The 24,517-nt window shown below is 48.3% G+C and overlaps 2 protein-coding genes and 2 pseudogenes across 3 annotated transcripts; 1 reads left to right on the top strand and 3 right to left on the bottom strand.

Annotated features, from left to right (window-relative positions):
- Positions 1–4,459: 4,459 nt before the first annotated feature.
- LOC125528738 (anthocyanidin reductase ((2S)-flavan-3-ol-forming)-like) lies at positions 4,460–6,840 on the bottom strand (annotated as a pseudogene). Its single transcript, XR_015615249.1, has 5 exons — positions 6,407–6,840; positions 5,952–6,117; positions 5,623–5,823; positions 5,360–5,519; positions 4,460–5,218 (listed from the first exon to the last, which is right to left on the bottom strand). The product of XR_015615249.1 is annotated as an anthocyanidin reductase ((2S)-flavan-3-ol-forming)-like (transcript).
- Positions 6,841–7,164: 324 nt separating this feature from the next.
- LOC125528740 (anthocyanidin reductase ((2S)-flavan-3-ol-forming)-like) lies at positions 7,165–9,982 on the bottom strand (annotated as a pseudogene).
- A 5,658-nt stretch (positions 9,983–15,640) lies between these two features.
- Positions 15,641–17,808, bottom strand: LOC147986914 (anthocyanidin reductase ((2S)-flavan-3-ol-forming)-like). Its single transcript, XM_087544990.1, has 6 exons — positions 17,519–17,808; positions 17,147–17,313; positions 16,570–16,770; positions 16,321–16,480; positions 15,967–16,183; positions 15,641–15,874 (listed from the first exon to the last, which is right to left on the bottom strand). Exons 1-6 carry the CDS (start codon positions 17,640–17,642, stop codon positions 15,727–15,729), a joined length of 1,017 nt encoding a protein of 338 aa, XP_087401116.1. The 5' UTR covers positions 17,643–17,808; the 3' UTR covers positions 15,641–15,726.
- A 213-nt stretch (positions 17,809–18,021) lies between these two features.
- LOC147986913 (uncharacterized) lies at positions 18,022–19,288 on the top strand. Its single transcript, XM_087544991.1, has one exon. It carries the CDS (start codon positions 18,189–18,191, stop codon positions 19,077–19,079), a length of 891 nt encoding a protein of 296 aa, XP_087401117.1. The 5' UTR covers positions 18,022–18,188; the 3' UTR covers positions 19,080–19,288.
- The last annotated feature ends 5,229 nt before the right edge of the window (positions 19,289–24,517 follow it).

The raw sequence follows: 24,517 nt of genomic DNA, 5'->3' as shown, positions 1-24,517 counted from the left end.
TACGGCGTTCTAATAACTCCTCTTTAGCCGAGCATTTGGCAAGGACGGTGGGCCTGGCCAGCTCAACGAATTGAGCCTTGAGAAATTCCACTTCTGAGTCAGCCATTTTGACTGGGCTAGGTGCCTCCGGGTTAACAGAACCATCAAGAATATCTTCAGCAGGCGGGTCAGAAGTTGGTGCTGCAATGTCTTGAGCCGGCTCAGGCGGCGGTTGATGTGTGGAAGAGTGGGGAGCAGCTATACCCTGTTCTGGTTCAGTCACCACAGGGGTTTGGGCCGGTTTATCGTTCTTGGTTTTCTTCCTGGGCTTAACCTGCACGCTGTGGGCAAAGCAGAGAAATAAGTAAAGAAACATGAAGAAAGAAAAACATAAGGTGAATAAATTGATATTACCCAGGGGCAGTCTTAAAAGCCGGCATGTTTGATTGCATGGACTCGCCGGATGAAGGAGAGGTATCCTGGTAATTGGAGTCAGAGGAATTGAGAGGTTGACGGATTAGACCTGCCAAAGGTAAAAAAGGGTGTAAATTGGAGATAACCTCAGTCCAACGCTTCCGGACTGTGTCAGGCAAGCCGGAGGATAGCTCTGCATCCTTGCTGGTCCAGGTCTGCCTCAGGTTTTCAAATTGCTGTTGCTTCAAAAGAAAGTCAGGATCTTGGTAAGCCAAAGGGTGTGAAAATCTTACTTTCCGGGTTACTCTTCGAATTTTCTGATGCGGCCGAAGTTCGGAGTCGGAGGAGATTATAATTACCTCTTCTTCGATGGGTTGGCTGTTGCCTGTGTCTCCCTGAAAGAAGGTTAATGTCAGTAAAGTAGTGATAAAGGAGAAAGGGAAATTAAAAAGTTACCTCTTCCTCATTATCATCAGTATCATCAAGCTGAAGCAACTCAGAAGCGCTTGGCTTCCTTTTCCTTGAAGTGGTGGGCTTGGCGGTTTTCCTTTCGGCCCTCTTGGCCGCCCTGGCTGTCTTGGCCGCCTCATGATCATATTGGATTTTCCAGAAGTTATCATTTGCCTGTAAAAGGTTATAAAGGGTTATGCGTAAGAATACAGTATAACATGGTGAAAAAATAACCCGACGGCTGGAAACTTACTGCAGGGGCCGGGTTCTTCTGGCAAAAAGGCAGTAAGCCGAAAGCATTACTATTCACTGTGCCCTCTTTCAACAAAGACTGAGTTGTAGCTTCCACTACGTCATCTGGTAAGTCGTCAGGACTATGACACTGAGGGTCATCTTTCTCGCCTGAATAATTACACATTAAGCTGGGGCGGCGGCTTAACGGAATTATTCTCCAAGCAACCCAGACTCGGACCAGGTCAATGCCATCTAAGTCGTTCCCTAAAAGAGCTTTAATCTTCTTGATCTTGGGGGTGAGTGGCAGACGTTCAACAACAGTCAACTTATCCGGCAGCGGGTGAGTAGGTTCAAGGCGCAATGCACGGAAGCCGGGCAGCGGGTTTTCACCAGCCGGAGGAGTATCTTGGCAGTAGAACCATGTCTGGTTCCAGTCCTTTGGATGACTCGGCAATTCGGCATAAGGGAACAGGCAGTCTCTCCGCCTTTGAATCGATATGCCACCAAGCTCCAGACTGGGCCCGTTGGCCCGCTCATTCTACCGGTTCAAATAGAACAATTCCCTGAACAAAAGTAGGCTAGGTTCTTCTCCAAGGTAGACCTCACAGAAAACTTGGAAGTTGCAGATATTTGACACGGAATTGGGCCCGATGTCTTGAGGTCTAAAGTCAAAGAAGTGCAGAACATCTCTAAAGAATTTTGAACCGGGAGGAGCAAATCCCCGGCTCATGTGATCGGTAAAAATGATCACCTCCCCTTCCTTGGGTTGAGGTTTCTCTTCAGACGGTTCTGGAGCACGATAAGACATGGCATCCTTCTTGGGCAGATGGCCAGACTTTACAAACTCGGACAGTTTGCTCTCTGTAACAATGGATGGGACCCAGTTACAGGTAACCGGAAGTTTAACATCTTTGGGTGCCATTGGGTAAATTGAAGCCTACAACAAGATAAAGGAAATTTTTCCGGTTCATTATAACCCGGAGAATAAACATTATTGGGTTATTTAAGATGGCGGCTTAAGAAGGGGCCTAATGACATACAGGTAACTATGTGATAATGTTTAACAGCTGCAGGTATTAAAGATGATTAAGGTTTTCTTAAGTCGCCAGAGGCAAGCGGTGCTGACAGCCGGTACTATCTTAAACCGGCTACACGGACTACTATGGCTGAAACAGAGTCAACAGACGCAGTTTTTTGGCTAAGTGTGGAACAAACAGGTTTCACAAGTTGCAATCATTATTTTGGATCAAACGATGCTCTGGAAAGGAAAATATTTCTAGACCTAAAACAGTACAGAGAAGTTCATATACTCGCGGAGGGCTTCCAAAACAAGGGAAATGAGATCTGTTCTCATACAGGATAAGCACAAACATTTTCCGCAGCAGTTCTAAGTTGTTTTTATAATCTAAGCAAGGCATTAGAGGTGAGAACTAATGGAGGTTTGCGTCGGGCGGCGATGAACGACGACGAACTCAAGACGGTTTCAATGCAGATCTGAGAAGGGGGAAAAGAGCAACTCACAGATGCGGAAGAACTGCGGAGGGTCGCCGTCATTTTCTGGTAAGAATCAGGGTGATGCAGCGGCCTGAGTCGGTGAAGACGAGGGGGTCGACGGCGGCGGCGGCGGAGCTTGAGCAGCAAAGAAGGAGGTGCGAGGAGGAAGACGACTGAAGGAAATGAAAAAGACCTAGGTCGCATCTATTTATAAGGAGGGGCCAACCAAGACGGCACGAGAAACGAGGAGACATAATATCATTTCACAACGACCCCGACGCCTCGATTTTCGGGATGGTCAGTTAAGGCAAAGATCCGTTGAAGATATGATGAAATAAGATAAGGATTTAATTAAAAGATGATGTCACGGTGGGTTAACCCGGATCCAGAAGATGACGCCACAATGGGTTATGACCTTTTCACGAACAGAAGACAGAAGGACTGATTCTTAAGGTATTTTAAGATTGACATGAACCTGTCCAAATCAATCTGGGGCCTAATGTTGGGGATATAACTATTTGAGTAAGCCGGCCAGGAGGGGCCGGGTTATGCAAATAGGACTAATCGTAAAGGAAGCCCAAGACCCAGCATGAGTATGGCGGTTCATAGAGCTTAAGGCCCATAGAGACAAACCGCCGTAATGGCGTGACTTGTAACATAAGGTAGGGTAACTAGTCACCGAGCCGGACACTGTTTATGAGCCGGCCGGGACTCTGTAGGCCGGAGGGCATCAACCCGTGTATATAAGGGAACGACCCGCCGGCGGCTTAGGGCAAGAAACGACCAATCGAGAACCGGGCATAGCGTATCTCGCTCCCTGGTCATCGAAACCTCAAGCAATACCAACCCAACTAGACGTAGGCCTTCCTTCACCGCAAGGGGCTGAACTAGTATAAACCTCGCGTGTCCTTTGTCCTGATTAACCCCTTTAAGCTTCCTAGTTGCGATGGCTCCACGATTAAGTCCTTGCAAGAGGACATCTGCCATGACAATTCCACGACATCCACCCTGTTGTCCTAGACTGCCAATAGACCAATCTAATGATTGTCTTCGAAGAAGAACGAAAAGAAACTCTGTGTGGGACGTTACATTCTCTCGCGTTAGAGCAAGCTTTACTTGAATCTGCACCTGCTCCTAGGGTTGTTGTGGTATCCATGAGTCATTGAGACTCAGCAATAACATTACCAAGGGAACTAAGACTAACATGACTTAACTTCTATCCTAAGGGGAGATTGAAAAGTATTTGTTTGGGCTAGGACCACATTTTGGGCATTACAATGTTGTGGCAGCGCGCCAGCACCCGGGACAAATTGATGTTCCTTAAAACGGGGACTATGGCTTGTAGGCGGCGGATCCGGTTCTCTTCCCCGACCTCGTTGGCGCGATGCAGCGGATTCCGGTCCAGGCTAGCACGAGGACAATCCCTAGCCGATGTGCCATAGCGATATGTGCCTTGCTGCTCGCAACAGGCTTGTTCGTTGGCTCTAAAAGCCTCTTTGGCGAGGGTGCGACCCCGGATCTTGCAACAATGGAGGCTGGTTTTAGTTCTGATAAGCGTCTCGGCGACTCAGAAACTTGGAGACAACCGCTAGTTTCGATGTGTGCAGAAAGCCAAAAACCCCAATGAACCTTCTTGTAATCTTCTTTGTATTTGAGTTTACAATGCAATGTTCCAATGAGATCTTTTTTTCTTTGCCTAGTACTTTTACTAGTTTATGTGTGCGTATGTTCTTGTAACTCGGTTATTGTTTAATGAATAGCACGGTTACTCCCAAAAAACAAAGCGAGCAAACGGTTCAGCACAATCACAAAGGGCAAGAACTACAAATTCCCAAACCAGAACATGAGTGTAGGAATTTTTTTCCCTACCACAGGGAGGTACCCTAAGGCCACAGAAGCTGTCATTAATAAATCAAAATTGATACAACACAATTTATTGAAGGACCTAAAAGAAAATAGTATTACAAACAAGGCCTTCCATTTTTGCATACATGAACATAGAAATAACACTTAGAACACATTCCGATCCCGAAGCAACTGAGGAGCAGGAGAGGGGTGCCTGGGAAACGAAGTGACTCTCGACGGCAGAAGGAAGGAAGGAGATAGAAAGTTGAAGTAAATAAACCCGGTGTGGATACATTACTTATTTGAGATGAGATTTTTTTTGTTCCAAACACATTCAAATCGTTAGCTGGTGGAAACATCAGTGGGGCAAAATCCCTGTGGTTCTGCCGTACTCGACTAGGTCGTCGAAGATTTCACCCAGGTCATCATACTTGTACACGAACCCTTCCCCGATGAGTTTCTTCGATGACACACACACTCTTGGCTTCTCGCAGGATCCATCAAAGCTGCGGAAACATACATGAATGGTGTTAAACCCGCAACCAAAAATAGCATGTGTGGCTGTTAGGTAAAAAGCTCACGAACCGTTCAGGTTTCACGTCGTATTGTGGGTACTTCTCTGCCAGGAGACCGGCAAGCTGCAAGACAGTGGTATTGTGATTGCAGCAGATGTACCTACCCGACGAGGACTCATTCTCGGCGACGAACACCTCGGCGCGACAGAGGTCGTCGACGTGGCTAATCCCAACGCAGTCCTTGACTGACTGCAGGACCATCAGGCTACCCAGCTTTGCCTCATCACCTGGAAATGCACAGGACATACAAACACATTCGTAGGACACCGGTCAATAGAGCAGGAGACTGAAATCAGGGCTAACTTACTAGTACATCTTTATGTTGCCAATCACTGAAAAATGCATAGAGAAATGTTGGCCTTTCTCACCGGACAACAAGGAGAGGATGACGGGGACGCTAGTTCTGGCCTTGGATACTGGCGCCGTGCCCACAGTGAACACCGGCAACATGGTGACAAGGCTGACGCCGTTCTCCTCTGCGAATTCACTCGCCGCCTTCTCCAGAAGCACCTTGGAGACGGCGTACGCCTACGATGTAAATCAACCAATATCAGTGTCACGTCGACATATTTCCATCGATTGTAAACATCCAGGCGAGAGAGACTGAACACAAAGACATAGATTTATGTACCCAAGTTGGTGGCTTGTTGGCTCTGAGGTACTCGACGTCGGACCAGGAGCCCTCGTCCAGCACGTGGCCGCCGCCCTGGAGCGGCCTCCTGGACACGCCGGCGTCCGACGACGTCAGGATCACCCGCTTCACCGTCCCCGCTCTCACACACGATCTCATCACGTTGAGTGTTCCTTGGACGGCGGGTTCGATCAGATCTCTCTGCCGTTAAACATGAAGCACACTAAGTTATCCCTGAAAAGGAAATGAACATGATCCCATGTCTTCTGTGGCCGAGAATAAAGTGATGGGCACAAAGTTCAGGGTGTGCATGGGTGATGTGTGTTTACCTCAGGATCTTCTGACCTGAAGGTCATTGGAGCAGCAACGAGGAAGGCGTATTCGCAGCCAGAAACTGCTTCGTCGAAGCTGCCTTCCACCTCCAGTTGGGCACGAATGATCTCCAGGGGCCAAGCGCTTGCAAGTCCTTGAGGTGGGAGTTTTTCTCCATGTCATCTTCATACAAATTACAGATCTTCAGAGTCTTGGGAATTTGGATGAAAACAATTTCCAGTAATTTTATCATAACTGATATGGTGTGCACTATATAAACAAAAAAGTACGTTTGGTACACACTTATACACATGATTTGGTAGGCATGTTTTGCTGTCTGAATTTACCAAAGGAAACAAAACCTAAGAAAAGAAATGGCTTATCGAGTCGAGACTGGAGAACCCAAGATTTCAGGTCAAACTCTGAAAGGAAGATTGCTGAAGTACGTCAAACGAGGAAACAAGAAACGAACCGGGGTCTCTGACGGTGGTCTTGACAGCGTAGCCTTTCTGGAGGAGCAGCTTGATGAGTGCTGAGGCGATGTATCCGCTCCCTCCGGTGACGCACGCCGTCTTCCTTCTCTCACACGCCGACATCGCCGGCCACCACTCGATCACTGCCGGTAACGGCGAAGAGAGGGATGATTCGCTCCTCTGCTCCGGTTGTTGCCACTGAGCTGTAATTAAGGAGCCGGCAAGTAATTTTCAGATCTGCATATCGTAGGCAACTCACAACCGGGACAAGTTGCAGCGGATGACGAGTTTTTCGGCAGCTGAAGATGACCTGCAATGCAAAGATGCCTTGTTCGCGATGTTAACAAGAAAGTGATAGTGTAGCTGGTGGTTGTTTACTCAGTAGATAACTAGGTATCGCCGTGCACTTGTAAGGTACAAACCATGGGCAACAGGCGAGGATTCCAATCGTCCAGGCTGCGTTGCGTTTGCATTCAACGTGCACGATGCGCCGCGCCCGCGCCGAGCGTCGAGCGTGCGTTTATTTTGTTTTCGCAGGAGGTGGGATATGATTTGGCCGGCGGTGGTTGCACACGTGACGGCTGACGACGGCGCCCCAGGTGCCAGTTTGCAACGTCAGATTAAAAATAAATAAAGCAGATCACAACATCTTGTTTTTTCAACAAAGGACGAATTTAATTGGCTCAAAACTAAAGCATTAAAAGGATACAAACATAATAAGTGACACTCGGCTTCTGCATAGTTGGTTGACGTACACATCAGTAGGGTAGAATCCCCGTGGTTCTGCCGTATTCGATAAGGTCGTCAAAGATTTCACCTATATCATCATACTTTTTTTTTGTGGGGGATATCATCGTACTTGAACACAAACCCTTCTTCGATGAGCTTCTCAGACGACACACACACTCTCGGCCTCTCTGGGAACCCATCGAAGCTGCAAAACCTTACTTGGACGTTGTCAAACCTGCAAAAAAAACATGCATATGTATCCAATAGTTTAGATGGATGGTCCGCATACCGTTTGACTTTTATGTTGTATTGTGGGTACTTCTCGGCCATGAGACGAGCGAGTTGCAAGATGGTGGTGTTGTGACTGTAGCAGAGGTATCTTCCTGAGGAGGACTCATTCTCAGCGACGAACACCTCGGCATGACAGAGGTCGTTGACGTGGCTTATTGGCATACCGTCTGTGGTCGAGTGCAACCCTATCATGATGCCCATCAGTGCCTCGTCACCTGAAAATGTATACGGTGATACCGGTTAGAAGAAGACAGGGCATAAATCAGATTTGTTTTTGCTATATATTGAACATAGAGGAAATGATAGCCTCTCTCACCGGTCAATAGGGAGAGGGTGATAGGGACGATGCTGGATGCGGGCTTGGAGACCGGTGCTGTACCCAAGACGAACACGGGCAACACGGTGACAAGGCTGATGCCGTTCTCCTCCGCGAATTCGCTCGCCGCCTTCGCTAGAAGCACCTTCGATACCGCATATGCCTATGTTGCAAATTCCATGCAACGTTAACGTTGTACCGACAATATTTACGTTGATTATAAATGTATAGGCGCGAGAAACTGAACACAAATATTTATGCACCCAAGTTATTGGCTTGTTCGCTCTGAGGTACTCGACGTCGGACCAAGAGCTCTCGTCCAGCACGTGGTCGTCGCCCTGCAACAGCCTCCTACAGACAGCGCCGTATGATGACGTTAGGATCACACGCTTCACCGTCTTCGCTCTCACGCACGACCTCATCACGTTGAGTGTTCCTTGCACGGCAGCGTCGATCATAGCCTGAAGAGGAAATAAATAAATTGGCACGGTTGGATTGCCAAATGCTGAACAGTATCCCAAGTCTTGAAAAAAAGTCTTCTATAGCTGAGATTTTTTTTTTGAGAATAACTAGTTTGTCCTAACTTCCAACAACCCGGTCACCATGAGATGCCTGAAGAGCAATTATGGCAATGAAAACGAAGCTTGCTGGGGCATGGAGACGGGTGTTTACCTCAGGATCTGCCGGCCCGAAGTCCATCGGGGCAGCAACCAAGAAGGCGTAGCCGCAGCCAGAAACTGCCTCGTCAAAGCTGCCTTCTTCACTCAGATCGGCACGGATGATGTCCAAGGGGCCAAGCGCTTGCAAATCCTTGAGGTGGGAGTTCTTCTACATGGCATCTTCATAAAAATTACGCATATATCTGTTAAAAAGAATAAAAATTACGGAATCTTCAGAGTCTTGGGGTAGGGATGAAAATGGAGTGGAAAGTTTTCGTTTTTCCGGAGGAAAAATGAAAACAGAGAGGAAATATGAAAATAGAAATGAAAATTTATAAAACAAAAATGGAAATGGAATTTTTATGCGGAAACGGAAACAAAAACGGAATGGTGTTTTCCGGTAGAACACACGTGGAAACGGAACTTTTCGTTTCCGTTAATATGAAATTTCCATTTCTACTATAAGCCCATAGCTGCTTTGTAGCCCAACAACCAAACAACATGCAATGACAAAATGAGTAAAATGAGCAAAATGTATAATTTGAGTTCCAACTTTTATTACCACACACATACTCAATTAGACCCTATACGGAATTGTCATGTACTACTACAATGCTACCCTATGTTACCAACACAACCATATTATTTTGTAGCCATGTTAACAATTCCATCAATTTGTTTATTTTTTGTCTGTATTTCTCCATGATTTAAGGGGGCTTTAAGTTCCGGTCAACACACAGTTTTGTTTCCGTGTCCACTCCGTATTCGCTTCGTGTTTGTTTCCGATAGTATCTGTTTCCGTATTCGTTTTCGGGGTTTCTGTATTTGTTTCCGCTTCTGCAAAAAAAATATGAAAACAAATATGGTAGTACCCAGTTCCATGTTGTTTCCGTGCCGTTTTCATCCCTATCTTGGGGCAACAATTCCCGACAATTTCGGCATAATTTATACGCTATATACGCAGAACAGAAGGCACATGATTTGCCAACATGTTTTGCTTGCTGAACCTGCAAAAGAAATCATAAAGGACAAACTAAAAATACATGGGCTATCCAGTGGAATCTCAACTCTAATGAACCTAAGATTTCAGCCTAAACTCTGAAGAAGAAGAGCTTCTTTGATTCAAAAGATTCTCAAAGGAATTTTGGAGGATTCTAATCCTTAGGAATTTTTTCTATCTTGGTTGTTTGATTCGAAGGATTGTAAACCATAGGAGATTTTCCATAGGATTCATTTGCACTAGATTTCATAGCAAACATCCCATCCACTCAAACCTGTTTGAAAGAATCCTGCATTTTTTCTATGCACAATTAAACACTCGTACAATCATATAGGATTCAAGACGACATTCCACTCTAATTCCATGTTTTTCCTATTCCCGCGTTTTGGAAATCCTACCAATCAAAGAGGCCTGAAGTTTCCTGAAGTATACAGAACGAGGTAACAAGAAACCAACCGGGGTCTCTGACCGTCGTCTTGACGGCGTATCCCTTCTCGAGCAGCGTCTTGACGAGCGCTGAAGCGACGTAGCCGCTCCCTCCGGTGACGCACGCCGTCTTCCTTCCCTCAGCCACCGACATCTCTGGCCGCTACTCGAGCAGTTACGCCAAAAAGGACGATGGTGACCCCCTCGCTCACCTCACAACCGCATACTAATAGTTGTGAGGTCGTTCCTCTGGTGTGGTTGTCGGCAGTTTGCATCCTGTGCGGCGGCTGCATACTAATAGTATCATTCTTTTAGTTGTATATATTGTATGGACAACAGAGACAAGTTGCAGGCCATGTACTGGATGTTGCTATGGAAAACAGAACACGGTCGGAAGTGGAGAGAGGCTTGAGGAGTTGCCTAAAGAAGAAGTTACTAAGGCTATCCTCCTTGAGAGAACCATAGCAAGACAGAGATCATGTTTGTTGCAATTGAGGGAAGGAGATGGCAGCACAAGGCTCTTTCATCAGCAGGCGAGCCATAGGCAGTGCAAGAATGTCCTCCACTTGGTCAAGCATAACGGATGCATGTACTCTGGCCAAGAGGAGGTGGCCTCCGCGGTGGATGCCTACTATGGCGCGGCATTTGGTGCCGCTGAGTCCCGGAGTTACACGTTAAATCTGAATGAGTTGGACTTGCCACGGCTGGATCTATCGCAGCTAGAAGAGCCATTCACTTATGAGGAGGTGGAAGGTGTCATCAAGGGGATGCCCCTGGACAAGGTGCCCGGGCCGGATGGATTTACGGGCCGTTTCTATGCCGCATGCTGGCATGTTATCAAAGATGATCTCATGAAGGCGTTGGCTTGTCTCTACAACGGGGATGTTCGAGGTTTGGCCGTAATCAACAAATCTCTTGTTACTTTGCTGCCCAAGAAGGATGGTGCCCTGGATGTGGCGGATTTTAGGCCGATCATTCTTGTGCATGGAGCTATTAAGATATTTGAGAAAGTGCTGGCTTGCAGATTAGTGTGGAAACTACCGATGCTTGTGGGAAACCACCAGAGTGCTTTTGTGAAGGGCAGATCCTTACACGACAACTTCATGTTGGTCCAAAGTACAGCCCGGAGGCTGAATGCCTTGCGCAACCCCGCCATACTACTCAAGCTAGACATTTTGAAAGCGTTTGACTCCGTTCAGTGGCCGTTCCTGATCGAGGTGATGCAACAACGTGGTTTCAGACCTAGGTGGAGATCATGGATTTGTGGCATTCTTGCAACCTCTACCCCCAAGATCATGGTGAATGGAGACCCCGGGGACACTATTTACAACTGCAAGGGGCTCAGGTAGGGCAGCCCGATATCATCGATGCTTTTTATTCTCACAATGGAGCCGTTGCAAAGGCTGTTTGAGCGTGCAACGCAAAGAGGGCACTTGGAGCCGTTAGCTTCTCGAGGGATGAAGCAACGGCTGTCAATTTTTGCGGACGATGTGGTGGTCTTCATCAAACCAAAGCCAGGAGAGCTCGAGGCTGCGAAGCGTATTTTTGAGGTTTTTGGGGAGGCTTCTGGTTTGCGGATAAACATGGCGAAATCCGCGGTCCTTCCGATAAGGTGCTCGGATCAGGAAATCACTATGGCAAGCAGCGTGTTAGGATGCCCGAGAGGGTCTTTCCCTATCAAATACCTAGGCCTCCTGTTGACATTACGGAAGTCAACTCCGGCGCAGCTACAATACTTGGTGGATCAAATGGTGAATTGTATCCCTAAGTGGAAGGCGGCTTTGATGCCGAAGAGTGGACGGTTAACCTTGGTCCAATCGGTTCTTTGTGCCATGCCCATCCATGCAATGATGGCCTTGGATCTTCCAATGAAAACTATTGCTGCGATGAACACAGTGTGCCGAGGTTTCCTCTGGTGCAAGCGAGCTAATGCGAATGGTGGCAATTGCGCTGTTGCCTGGGATACAGTTTGTGCACCAAAATGGGCTGGAGGTCTGGGAATACCGAACCTCAAATGGCTGAATGTGGCCATATGCAAGCTAGGTGGCCATGGCTTCAAAGGGTGGACTCGAGCAGACCTTGGAGCGAATTCAAAATCAAAGTGCCAACGGAGGCACAACTTCTGTTCCAGGCGGCCACCAGGAGTGAGGCACATTGTGGGCTCAACACCCTTTTTTGGGAAGATCGTTGGATCCATGGGATGAGGGTGCAAGAGATCGCACCAACCATATATGGCATGATTCCTCGACGAGTCAGATTGACGAAGCATGTGTCACTGGCCATTAAGGATGGTTCTTGGGCTCTGGATGTTGGCCCGGAGCTAGTTGACCAGGCCTTGAGGGAATTCCTATCCCCATGGCTCTGTGTGTGCATGTGGGAGCCGGAGGTGGATGTGCCTGATAAGGTCACGTGGTCCTGGGAGACGAACGGACGATACTCGGTGAGGTCGGCCTATGCGGCTAGGTTTTGGGGTCGGGAGGTAGCACCCTTGGCGGAGCTAACATGGTCATCCCGGGCGCCCTCTAATTGCAAGTTCTTCACTTGGCTAGCGTTGAGAGATCGGTGCTGGACATCGGACAGACTTGCAAGAAGAGGGCTACCGCATCAGGATGCATGCCCTTTGTGTGACCAGGAGGAGGAAACGATCAATCACGTGCTCCTAACATGTGTGTTCGCTCGTTCCATATGGGTTGTGATTTGCGAGGCATTGGGCAAGTTGGACTGGACACCGACGAATCATGACACGCTTGGCGATTGGCTTCGGGACAAGCAAGGTTAGAACAACCTGCGGCGCAAGGATCTACATACTATTTTCATTCTCACTATTTGGGAATTGTGGAAGCATCGTAATGCTATTGTGTTCGACGGAGCATCCCCTTCGGTGGATGTGCTCATAGCTCGGGTCAAACCCGAAGGGAAGATATGGTCGTTAGCTGGCAAGTTCAAAGGGGACATTGAACCCTTCTTTGGTAGTTTAGAAAGGTGGGCGCGTAGGGAAGGATAATTGTAACGGAACTCTTGTAAACTATGGTGGAGGCAATCTTTGCCTTTCTTCTTTAATATATAATATGCACGCTCGTGCATATTCGAGAAAAAAAATACATTGCAGAGTTCAGCCAGAAAGTGGTTGTTATTAAGTAGTTGACAATGACCTGAGGCCGAAGATAGCAATCCCGAAGTCTAGGGGGGGGGGCTAGGTAGCCGTCCACCTACCTCCACCGCTCAAATTAACTGCGCACGCGCGGCGGGCCCCAGCTGTCAGTCATCCAGCTGCCCCGTCGTCGTCCTTCTTAATGTGGAAGTCATGGACCAGCCAGTCCACAGGTTCCACTTAAAAGCTCGGCTGCCTCCTCAAGCCCCGACACGAGCGAGCAAACCCTAGCCGCCCAAGCATTCCTCTCACACCCCCCCTTCTCGTCGGCGGCCATGGGGTGGCGTTGGATCAGTAAGGGGAAGAACGACCATGAGGCTAGGTCTACCAGTCGCCGCCGCTCCACCAGGTCCGTGCCACCCACGGCTCGCGTTTGCCATCTCGCCGCCGGCGGCCTCGCAGCGCAGACGGCCCTACGTCGGCGTCGACATATGCCGACACTATTGGGAGACGACGACGCCACTCCCGTGAAGCGATGCCCACCTCCCCAACAATTGGCATCTCTCCGCGTATTGGGTGCCAATCCCACCGGTGCAAGTGAGCGGCTGCGCCTGCCGTGAGGAGATCCACCAACATCAGCTATGTCCACCGTAGATGGCACGAGGAGGAGGAAAAGATGGTTATTAGATACCACTCACCTGGTTTGGTGAGAAGCGCTCTAATGGCAATGAGGTTAGACGCCACTAGGACAACAACAAACCTAACTTTACTATTTGTAAGGTCGATCCGAGCCCCCTTCCTATGCCCACTCATGTCGGGGTCGGGGACATGGAGTAACTCTCAACATGAGAGAAAAGGTTGAGAAGTAAATGAACCCGTTGTGGCATTTTTTGCTTATTTGAGATGACACTAGCAAACATACCCGTGCGTTGCAACGGGAGAAAGAAATATCACAAACCAATCAGCATGGCTGAAGACCCCCTCCCCCAACGTGACATTCCACGCCATCTATTTCAACACGATGTCCACTTGCCGCTTATCCTTCTTCCGGTCCTCGCCGACGATTAGCACATTATCCATCTAATCACAATTAATCCAAATATGGTCAATCCCAAAATGATGAGTTTAATTTGACGCGAGGTGGCTAACAAACATCGACGCCCTCCTGGGCGCGACTTCCATAGGAACGGACGCTCCATGCATAACCGTGGTAACGCTATTTGTTCACCGACTACTATGAAAACCATAAACTTCAAAGTGCATCTCATCTACAGTTTAACCAATCCTTCTAGCAGTTTTCAAAATCTCTACAAAATGTAACCCGTAAGGTCATACCTTTGTCAAATTCAGAGAATGTGGGGAAAATGGTACCATTTCTGCATTTTGTAAAAAGATCAACCATTTGTTGTCGAATCCACACAAACTACTATCAAAATGGCAACTTTTTAACTTGTATCAGTAAGGTTATTTACTCGAGAGCATTGAACATAAGAAATTCATAAGTTCCAAGCGTCCGCGGCATGAAACAGAAATTGGTTGCACGATAGTCCTTTGCCCGCCCAGTGTGCCACACTCTTCTCCGATAGGATTGGGATAAAGTGATCGCACGTCAGCAAAAAGCGAGGTAGCCGAGGACGGTGGAGGGGGACAGAGATCAGGTGACATGCACGTTTGCATGTCACCGTGTGCCTTGCGGCCGGAATTCAAATTTAAACATTGCGACAAAATCTGAAAAATATCATGCATGTTCACAGCACATATTAAGATAATCCCTAAAAATTCAGATCAAAATTCGAAACATACATCGAGAAGCAAAAAAGAGAAACTCATATGTGAATAGTCTACAGCAAACCATTCATGAACTATTCATGATGTGTTGGTCATGGGCCGGTGGAGGGGTAGGGAAAGTGGGGGCGGCATTGGTTAACACCAAACTTTCTCGTATCTAATGTTGCAGGAAGCTCTCTGCCCGATCACGTTCTTGTGACTGAAGTTTCGTGTTGCCTTGAATCCAACAACAACGGTGCACTTACTTTGCCAGTCCCCACTGCAATCAAATTTGTCAACAGCCATAGACCATAGTCATAAATATTATGGCTCTCTCAAAGGGATTGGAATTTTGAGGCCAAATAATTTCAGATTAGCGGAGAAAATTATAATAGATGAATGCGTTGTCGTGAATCCTAATGCCTTGTTGTTTTGAAGCTCCTGCACCACAAATCCTAATGCCACTGCATTACTAATGAGACCAAAATAAATCAAGTATCCTAATCTGTACTAATTCCGATCCTCCACTAGCACCAGCCACAACAACATTGCAGGGAAGCTCGCATGCGCCTGAACCTGAGCGCCCAACCCCGCCGCCAAGTTCGCCTCGCCGGAGCAGCACCTGGCGCCTCCGCGCCCCACCCAGCCCCACCCACTGTGCCTTCCTTTGGTCTCCTCCCCCCGCCCCCAGCTCGCCCCTCGCTGGAGGAGCACCAGCGCCGCCGCTCCCTGTTCCTTTCCTCTCCTCCCGAGCTCCCTCCCTCGCATGGCCCGCCTCCTCTTCCTGTTCCTCTGTCAGGAAACGACGCTGTCGAGAGAGCACGTCCACTCGTTGAGATCCTGTCCCGTGTGCGTGCGGGATCGACGGCCCAATCACAGATTTCTCATTAAAGTGTGGACGGCGGGTTAATTCACAAAAAGCACAGGGACCTTTATATAAAAACGCCACGACGGTGAACCCGGAGCCTCAATCCGTGCTTTATTATTAGGGAGAGATTATTTTGTTCTGATCAAATATTGATCAACATATGACGTACATATCAATATGGTAAAATCCCCGTTATCCTGCCATACTCAACAAGGTCGTCAAAGATCTCACCCAGATCATCGTACTTGAACACAAACCCTTCCCCAATGAGCTTTTCAGACGACACACACACTCTCGGCTTCTCTAGGGACCCATCAAATCTGCAAAAGGCATACCTGGATGTTGTTAAACCTACAAAGAAAAACATGCACATGTATTATCAGGTAGTTCTTCAGCCAGAGGATTAGCATACCGTCCAAGTTTCATATTGTATTGTGGGTACTTCTCCGCCATGAGACGAGCTAGTTGCAAGACGGTGGTGTTGTGACTGCAGCATAGGTATCTTCCCGAGGAGGACTCATTCTCGGCGATGAACACCTCAGCATGGCAGAGGTCGTCGATGTGGCTTATGGGCACGCAGTCCGTGGTCGACTGCATGCCCATCATGATATCCATCTGTGCCTCGTCGCCTGAAATTGGCGTAGGACAGGCAGGCACACACACCATGCGTATGACAACACGGGTCAGAAGAACACGGACATAAATCAAGGCTTGCTTGCTTTAAAATAAAATGAAAACAACATGGAGAAATGCTAGCCTCTCTCACCGGTCAACAGGGAGAGGGTGACGGGGACGCTGGATGTGGGCTTGGAGACCGGCGCCGCGCCCAAGATGAACACCGGCAACATGGTGACAAGGCTGATGCCGTTCTCCTCCGCGAATTTGCTCGCCGCCTTCTCAGCAAGCACCTTCGACACTGCGTATGCCTGCGATGCAAATATACACCGAACCAATACCAACGTTCAGGAAATGTCTGGGCCTGAGATATACTGAACACAAAGATTGATTTACGTACCCATGTTTCTGGTTTGTTGGCCCTGAGGTACTCAACGTCGGACCAGGAGCTCTCGTCGAGCACATGAACGTCGTCCGGCAGCGGCCTCATGGAGACCGCAGAGTCCGACGACGTGAGGATCACCCGCTTCACCGTTCCGGCTCTCACGCACGACCTCATCACGTTCAAGGTTCCTTGGACGGCGGCTTCGATCATATCCCTCTGCAGCCAAACACCAAGCGTAGTAATTAAGTTAACCCCGCGGGCTTGTTCGATTTGGTGGGGATTGAATGGATTGAGGGGATTAAATCCCTTGCAAGTCGAAACATCCTTCAATCCTGTCAAATTCCCCGATGAGGGGATTTGACATGGTTGAGAATTTCCCCTGCCAAATGCTGAAATGCCGAGTGCCGACATGATCCCAAGTCTTCTATGGCTGAGAATAATTTGTCAGGGAGCGAGTGATGGCGCTGACAACTTAAATGTTGAATTGTTTTCCAATTCCCAACAACTCCATCATCTTCAGATGCCGGAAGAACAGTCATGCAAATGAAAATGAAGCTTGCTCTTGCGGTGGTGCCGGAAGGCAGCTATTTACCTCAGGGTCTGCTGACCCGAAGTCCGTCGGGGCAGCGACGAGGAAGGCGTAGTCGCACCCGGAAACTGCCTCGTCAAAGCTGCCTTCTTCGTGCAACCGGGCACGGATGATCTCCAAGGGACCAAGCGCTTGCAAGTCCTTGAGGTGGGAATTCTTCTCCGTGTCCTCTGCTTACAGATTACAGAATCATCTTAGAACTGAGATCAAAGCTAAATATGTTTTCAAAGGCTTGGCAAGCTTTCCTGCCTGACTCTACCAAGCAAATCGTGACGGATAGACTAAACGAGGAAGAACCTGCATCGAACTCTGAAGAGAAAAAATTTCTGAAGTACATACAAGAAAGAACTAGAAATGAGGAAACAAGAAGCCAACCGGGGTCTCTGACCGTCGTCTTGACGGCGTACCCCTTCTCCAGCAGCGTCTCGACGAGCGCTGAAGCTATGTAGCCACTCCCTCCGGTGACGCACGCCGTCTTCCGCATCTCACCGGCCGACATCGCTGGGCAGTGATGATCCCCTAGCTCACCTCGCTTCACACGGTTGTGAGGTCGTTCCTCTCGTATGGTTGGTTGTTGGCAGTTTGACACACTGAAAGTGATAGGTGCTGCATAGTACTCACTTGGTTCCTAAATATAAGTCAATATGAACTACTACATACGAAGCAAAATAAGTAAATCTATACTCTATAATATGTCTATATACATTTTGTTCGTGTTGAAATCTCTAAAACAACTTGTATTTAGGAACGGAGGGAATAATAAACGAACGATAATATATTTTATTTGCAGATCTGAGCTATCGTTCAATGCAACTTGTCTCGGTTGTGAGGTGTCTACTTCTCTATGATAAAGGTGGTTTGCTCCCTAAAAAGGTGGTTTGCTCAGTTGTTGTTCGGTTAATTATTCAAATAAATCAGTAGAGAATGATGTTTTATTAGCCCATTACTTATCTTGCCTAGCGTAAACTTGACCCGCTGCTTCGCTCGCTTCCTGAGTAGTACATCCTCTTGACGTTGACCACGCGCTTTCCCATCGCAGAGGATCATGTCCATGTTCACCTCCAGCAGCTCCGGCGTGCCGTCCCCGTCCCCGTCCCCGGAGGCGGCGGGCAGCAGCATGATCAGAGCGGCGCGGCAGCCCCAGCCGCAGGCGTTTGACTACTTCGTGGTCCTAGACTTCGAGGCGACGTGCGAGAAAGGCGCGCGGATCTACCCGCAGGAGATCATCGAGTTCCCCTCCGTGCTCGTCGACGGCGCCACCGGCGACCTCGACCCTGCCGAGTTCCGCACCTACGTGCGCCCGCAGTACCACCCCGCGCTGACCGACTTCTGCAGGGACCTCACCGGCATCCGGCAGGCGGACGTCGACGGCGGCGTGCCGCTGGCCGAGGCGCTCCGCCTGCACGCCGCGTGGCTGCGGGCCTCGGCGTGGGCCAGGAGCGGCGGCTGCTTCGCCGTCGTCACGTGGGGGGACTGGGATCTCCGCACCATGCTGGAGTCCGAGTGCCGCTTCAAAGACCTCGCCAAGCCTCCCTGCTTCAACCACTGGATCAACCTCAAGATCCCCTTCGCCGCGGCGATGGGCGGCGGCCGGTGGGCTGCTCTGCGGTCGGCCGTCGAGGCGGCGGGGCTAGAGTGGGAGGGCCGCGCGCACTGCGGCCTCGACGACGCTCGTAACACGGCGCGGCTTCTCGTGGAGCTGATGCGGCGCGGCGTGCAGCTCAGCATCACGACCTCGCTGCGGGCCCCGTCGCCTCAGGTAACTGTAACTCCATACGGTGGCGCCGCCGCGGCGTGCTACTGCTACTGCGGGGTGGCGGGCAGAGGTGGCGTGGTGGCGGTGCCGGGGCCGATGCAGGGGAGAGGCTTCTACGGTTGCGGTAACTGGACGCCTTCCATGGGAGCACACTGCTCCTACTTCACGTGGGCAGATTAATTGCTAGCCAATCCATGGGTTTGGATTTGGGGAATTAATACCCTATAAATTATACGTACATGTGCGAGTATCACTCCACCTCTTTGATTTCTCTTGTCAACACAGTGTTGACAACACTCTTTTGAGCTTGGTTTTCTTAACAACTCGAATCCTATTGCGTGGTGTATTTGATTATGTCATGAACTTCAAATTCTATACATGTTTGAGTATACTCTGTTTTGCTTGAAATGATTCATTTTCGAAACTATGGTAGAAAATTGCATGTTCCACTACTACAATCTAGTTTAGGGCCGAGTTTTGATATTTTGCCAAGTTCATTTCATCGGGAGCTCGGCAAACTTTTGCATGGTTTCATGCAAACTTGCACTCGTTAGTGAGAAGAAACTTGGGAAACTTGACGTCTCGTCAAGTACCAGCAAAAAGGACACGGTGAAAGCAAGAAACTCGGAAGTACCTCAAGTTCACCGAGTTCCTCCGGATAAAAACAGCAAACACTGGCAGGTGGGCCCCATGGATGAGCAGGCGACAAAGGTGTGATGGTGGACTATGTTTGCCGGCTTTCCGCTAATGGAAACTCGGCAATACGTGTACTTGTCTTTTTTACCGAATTCGACGGGTCACATGTATGTCAAGTACATGTGAAAAACAACTCGACAATTTCTTTTTGTTTTTTTGTTTTTTATACAGAAATCAAGGAGTAAGTGTATGCCTAGCGTCCGCGGGGATAAACTCGACATAAATGTGGCAGGCGTACCCGCATGGCACATGTCATTAACCAGCTGATGGTTGGTCTCCCTATAATGAGTTCTGAAACTCAGCAAAGGGCTAAATCTTGGTCTTAAGCAGGGAATCAAAACCGGCGGATCTCGGGTAGGGGGTTCCGAACTGTGCGTCTAAGGCGGATGGTAACAGAAAGCGGGGGACACAATGTTTACCCAAGTTCGGGCCCTCTCGATGGAGGTAATATCCTACTTACTACTTGATTGATCTTGATGATATGAGTATTACAAGAGTTGATCTACCATGAGATCGGAGAGGCTAAACCCTAGAAGCTAGCCTATGGTATGATTGTTGTTGTCCTACGGACTAAAATCCTCCGGTTTATATAGACACCGGAGGGGCTAGGGTTACACATAGTCGGTTACAAGGGAGGAGATCTACATATCCGAATCGTTAAGCTTGCCTTCCACGTAAAGGAGAGTCCCATCCGGACACGGGACGAAGTCTTCAATCTTGTATCTTCATAGTCCAACAGTCCGGCCAAAGTATATAGTCCGGCTGTCCGAGGACCCCCTAATCTAGGACTCCCTTAGTAGCCCCTGAACCAGACTTCAATGACGACGAGTCCGGCACGCAGATTGTCTTCGGCATTGCAAGGCGGGTTCCTCCTCCGAATACTCCATAGAAGATTTTGAACACAAGGACAGTGTCCAGCTCTGCAAAACAAATTCCACATACCACCGTAGAGAGTATAATATTTCCACAAATTTAATCTGCTGACAACTTTTCATAACATGACATCACGCCATGGCTCCGGTTATTATTCGAACCACTTTTCTCAACAAGCTACTGCACATATTGCGAGGCGGTTTACTTGGCACGTCTTGTCGAAGCAGAGATCGTGCCCCTTATCCCGGGATCCTCATCAATATGGGTGTGGGTAACCCAACCGCGCCATCAATCACGACGCTTGGGGAATAAGTGAGTTTTACCAGGCAAGTGGGGAGGCACGCAGTTTCTACCGTCCTTATAAAGGGATTAGGACTCCTCTTTTTTACCCATGCCTTCTTCTTCCCTGCCCATCCATTCTCGCGCACTCGAGATCCAGCGCCCAAGCTCGCATCATCTCCGCAAAAACACTCCGAACATGTCCGGAGCGGGAGGCAAGTGGATGGCCTCCTCCGTTACGGAGGAGAACATCTCGAAGCTCCGGGAAGCCGGATACCTGGCGGCAGATATTGCGCACCGGTTCCCAGGCGCGAGGCAGATCGTTCCTACCCCCGAGCCCCACGAAAGGGTTGTATTCCTTACCCATTTCGTCCGCGGGCTGGGATTTCCCCTCCACCCATTTGTTCGCGGGCTCATGTTCTACTACGGGCTGGACTTCCATGATCTGGCCCCCAATTTCATCCTCAACATCTCGGCGTTTATCATCATGTGCGAGGCCTTCGTTCGCATCAAGCCCTACTTCGGCCTGTGGCTGAAGACCTTCAATGTTAAACCGAAGGTGGTGGTCGGCCAGCAAGCGGAGTGCGGAGGCGCCATGGTGGGCAAAATGCCCAACGTCACCTGCCTCGAAGGCTCCTATGTGGAGACTGTAAAGGGGTGGCAATCGGGGTGGTTCTACATCACCGAGCCGCGCGACACCAACTGGGCGGCGACCCTCGAATTCCGATCCGGCATCCCCATGCGGCTCACTGCTACCTCTTGAGCACTTGCGTTGGTTTTCCCTTGAAGAGGAAAGGGTGGTGCAGCAAAGTAGCGTAAGTATTTCTCTAAGTTTTTGAGAACCAAGGTATCAATCCAGTAGGAGACCACGCACGAGTCCCTCTACCTACACAAACAAATAAATCCTCGCAACCCACGCGATAAGGGGTTGTCAATCCCTACACGGTCACTTACGAGAGTGAGATCTGATAGATATGATAAGATAATATTTTTGGTATTTTTATGATAAAGATGCAAAGTAAAATAAAAGGCAATAAAAATAACTAAGTATTGGAAGATTAATATGATGGAAGATAGACCTGGTGGTCATAGGTTTCACTAGTGGCCTCTCTCGAGATCATAAGTATTCACGGCGGGTAAACAAATTACTATTGAGAAATTGACAGAATTGAGCATAGTTATGAGAATATCTGGGTATGATCATGTATATAGGGATCACGTCCGAGACAAGTAGACCGACTCCTGCCTGCATCTACTACTATTACTCCACACATCGACCGCTATCCAGCATGCATCTAGAGTATTATGTTTAAGAGAACAGAGTAACGCTTTAAGAAAGATGACATAATGTAGAGGGATAAACTCATGCAATATGAAATAAACCCCATCTTGTTATCCTCGATGGCAACAATACAATACGTGCCTCGCTGCCCCTACTGTCACTGGGAAAGGACACCGCAAGATTGAACCCAAAGCTAAGCACTTCTACCATTGCAATAAAGATCAATCTAGTAGGCCAAACCAAACTGATAATTCGAAGAGACTTGCCAAGATAACCAATCATACATAAAAGAATTCAGAGAAGATTCAAATATTGTTCATAGATAAACTTGATCATAAACCCACAATTCATCGGTCTCAACAAACATACCACAAAAGAAGATTACATCGAATAGATCTCTACAAGAGAGGGGGAGATGTTTGTATTGAGATCCAAAAAGAGAGAAGAAGCCATCTAGCTAATAACTATGGACCTGTAGGACTGAGGTAAACTACTCACACTTCATCGGAAGGTCTATGGTGTTGATGTAGAAGCCCTCCGTGATCGATGCCCCCTCCGGCGGAGCTCCGGAACAGGCCCCAAGATGGGATCTCGTGGATATAGAAAGTTACGGCGGTGGAATTAGGGTTTTGGCTCCGTATCTGGTAGTTTGGGGGTACGTAGGTATATATAGGAGGAAGGAGTACGTCGGTGGAGCAACAGGGGGCCCACGAGGTTGGAGGGCGCGCCCAGGGGGGTAGGCGCGCCCCCTACCTTGTGGCCTCCTGGTTGATGTCTTGACGTAGGGTCCAAGTCCTCTGGATCATGTTTGTTCCGAAAATCACGTTCCCGAAGGTTTCATTCCATTTAGACTCCGTTTGATATTCTTTTTCTGCGAAACCCTAAAATAGGCAAAAAACAGCAATTCTGGGCTGGGCCTCCGGTTAATAGGTTACTCCCAAAATAATATAAAAGTGTATAATAAAGCCCAATAATGTCCAAAATAGAATATGATATAGCATGGAACAATAAAAAATTATAGATACGTTGGAGATGTATCAAGCATCCCCAAGCTTAATTCATGCTCGTCCTTGAGTAGGTAAATGATAAAAACGGAATTTTTGATGTGGAATGCTACTTGGCATAATTTCAATGTAATTCTCTTAATTGTGGTATGAATATTCAGATCCGAAAGATTCAAGACAAGAGTTTAATATTGACATAGAAATAATAATACTTCAAGCATACTAACTAAGAAATTATGTCTCTTCAAAATAACATGGCCAAAGAAAGTTATCCCTACAAAATCATATAGTCTGGCTATGCTCCATCTTCACCACACAAAGTATTCGAATCATGCATGATACTTCTCCGTCGTATATATAATATTTGATTGTTCCATGCCAATATTATTCAACTTTCATATACTTTTTGGAAACTTTTTATATTATTTTTGGGACTAACATATTGATCCAGTGCCCAGTGCCAGTCCCTGTCTGTTGCATGTTTTTGGTTTCGCAGAATATCCATGTCAAACGGAGTCCAAACGGGGTAAAAACGGACGGAGCTTATTTATGGAAAATATGGAAAATTCGGAAGGAAAATCAACGCAAACCAGTGCCCGAGGTGGTCACGAGGCAGGGTGGCACCCCCCTAGGGCGCGCCACCTACCCTCGTGAGCCCACCGTAAGGCGGTTGACGCTCTTATTTTGCCGCAAGAAAGCTAATATTAGAAAAAAAATCACGGCGAAGGTTTCAGGCCAATCGGAGTTACGGATCTTCATATATATACGAAACGGTGAAACAGAGCCAGAACAAAACGCAGAACCAGAGAGAAACAGAGAGATAGATCCAATCTCGGAGGGGCTCTCGCCCCTCCCATGTCATGGAGGCCAAGGACCAGAGGGGAAACCCTTCTCCCATCTAGGGAGGAGGTCAAGGAAGAAGAGGAAGAAGGGGGCCCCTCTCCCCCTCTCCTCCGGTGGCGCCGGAACGCCGCCGTGGCCATCATCATCATCACCGCGATCTTCACCAACACCTCCGCCATCTTCACCAACATCTCCATCACCTTCCCCCCTCTATCTACAGCGGTCCACTCTCCCGCAACCCGCTGTACCCTCTACTTGAACATGGTGCTTTATGCTTCATATTATTATTCAATGATGTGTTGCCATCCTATGATGTTTGAGTAGATTTTTGTTGTCCTATCGGTGGTTGATGAATTTCTATGATTGATTTAATTTGCTTGTGGTTATGTTATTGTCCTTTGGTGCCCATCATATGAGCGCGCGCATGGATCACACCATAGGGTTAGTTGTATGTTGATAGGACTATGTATTGGAGGGCAAGAGTGACAGAAGCTTCAACCTAGCATAGAAATTGATGCATACGGGATTGAAGGGGGACCAATACATCTTAATGCTATGGTTGGGTTTTACCTTAATGAACATTAGTAGTTGCGGATGCTTGCTAATAGTTCCAATCATAAGTGCATAGAATTCCAAGTAAG

Source organism: Triticum urartu, chromosome 2A (assembly GCF_056163025.1).
Source record: "Triticum urartu cultivar PI428250 chromosome 2A, HENAU_Tu73, whole genome shotgun sequence".
NCBI lineage: Eukaryota > Viridiplantae > Streptophyta > Magnoliopsida > Poales > Poaceae > Triticum > Triticum urartu.
This window is presented reverse-complemented; position numbering and strand designations above follow the sequence as displayed.

Bases quoted from the DNA above. Each gene is read 5' to 3' on its own strand.
- LOC147986914 (XM_087544990.1), bottom strand. From the start codon at position 17,642: ATGTCGGCCGGTGAGATGCGGAAGACGGCGTGCGTCACCGGAGGGAGT. The intron at 17,314-17,518 runs GTTGGCTTCTTG...ATCTGTAAGCAG, and splicing joins GACGACGGTCAGAGACCCCG to AGGACACGGAGAAGAATTCC. The intron at 16,184-16,320 runs GTGAGAGAGGCT...CGCCAATTTCAG, and splicing joins CACCCTCTCCCTGTTGACCG to GCGACGAGGCACAGATGGAT.
- LOC147986913 (XM_087544991.1), top strand. From the start codon at position 18,189: ATGTCCATGTTCACCTCCAGCAGCTCCGGCGTGCCGTCCCCGTCCCCG.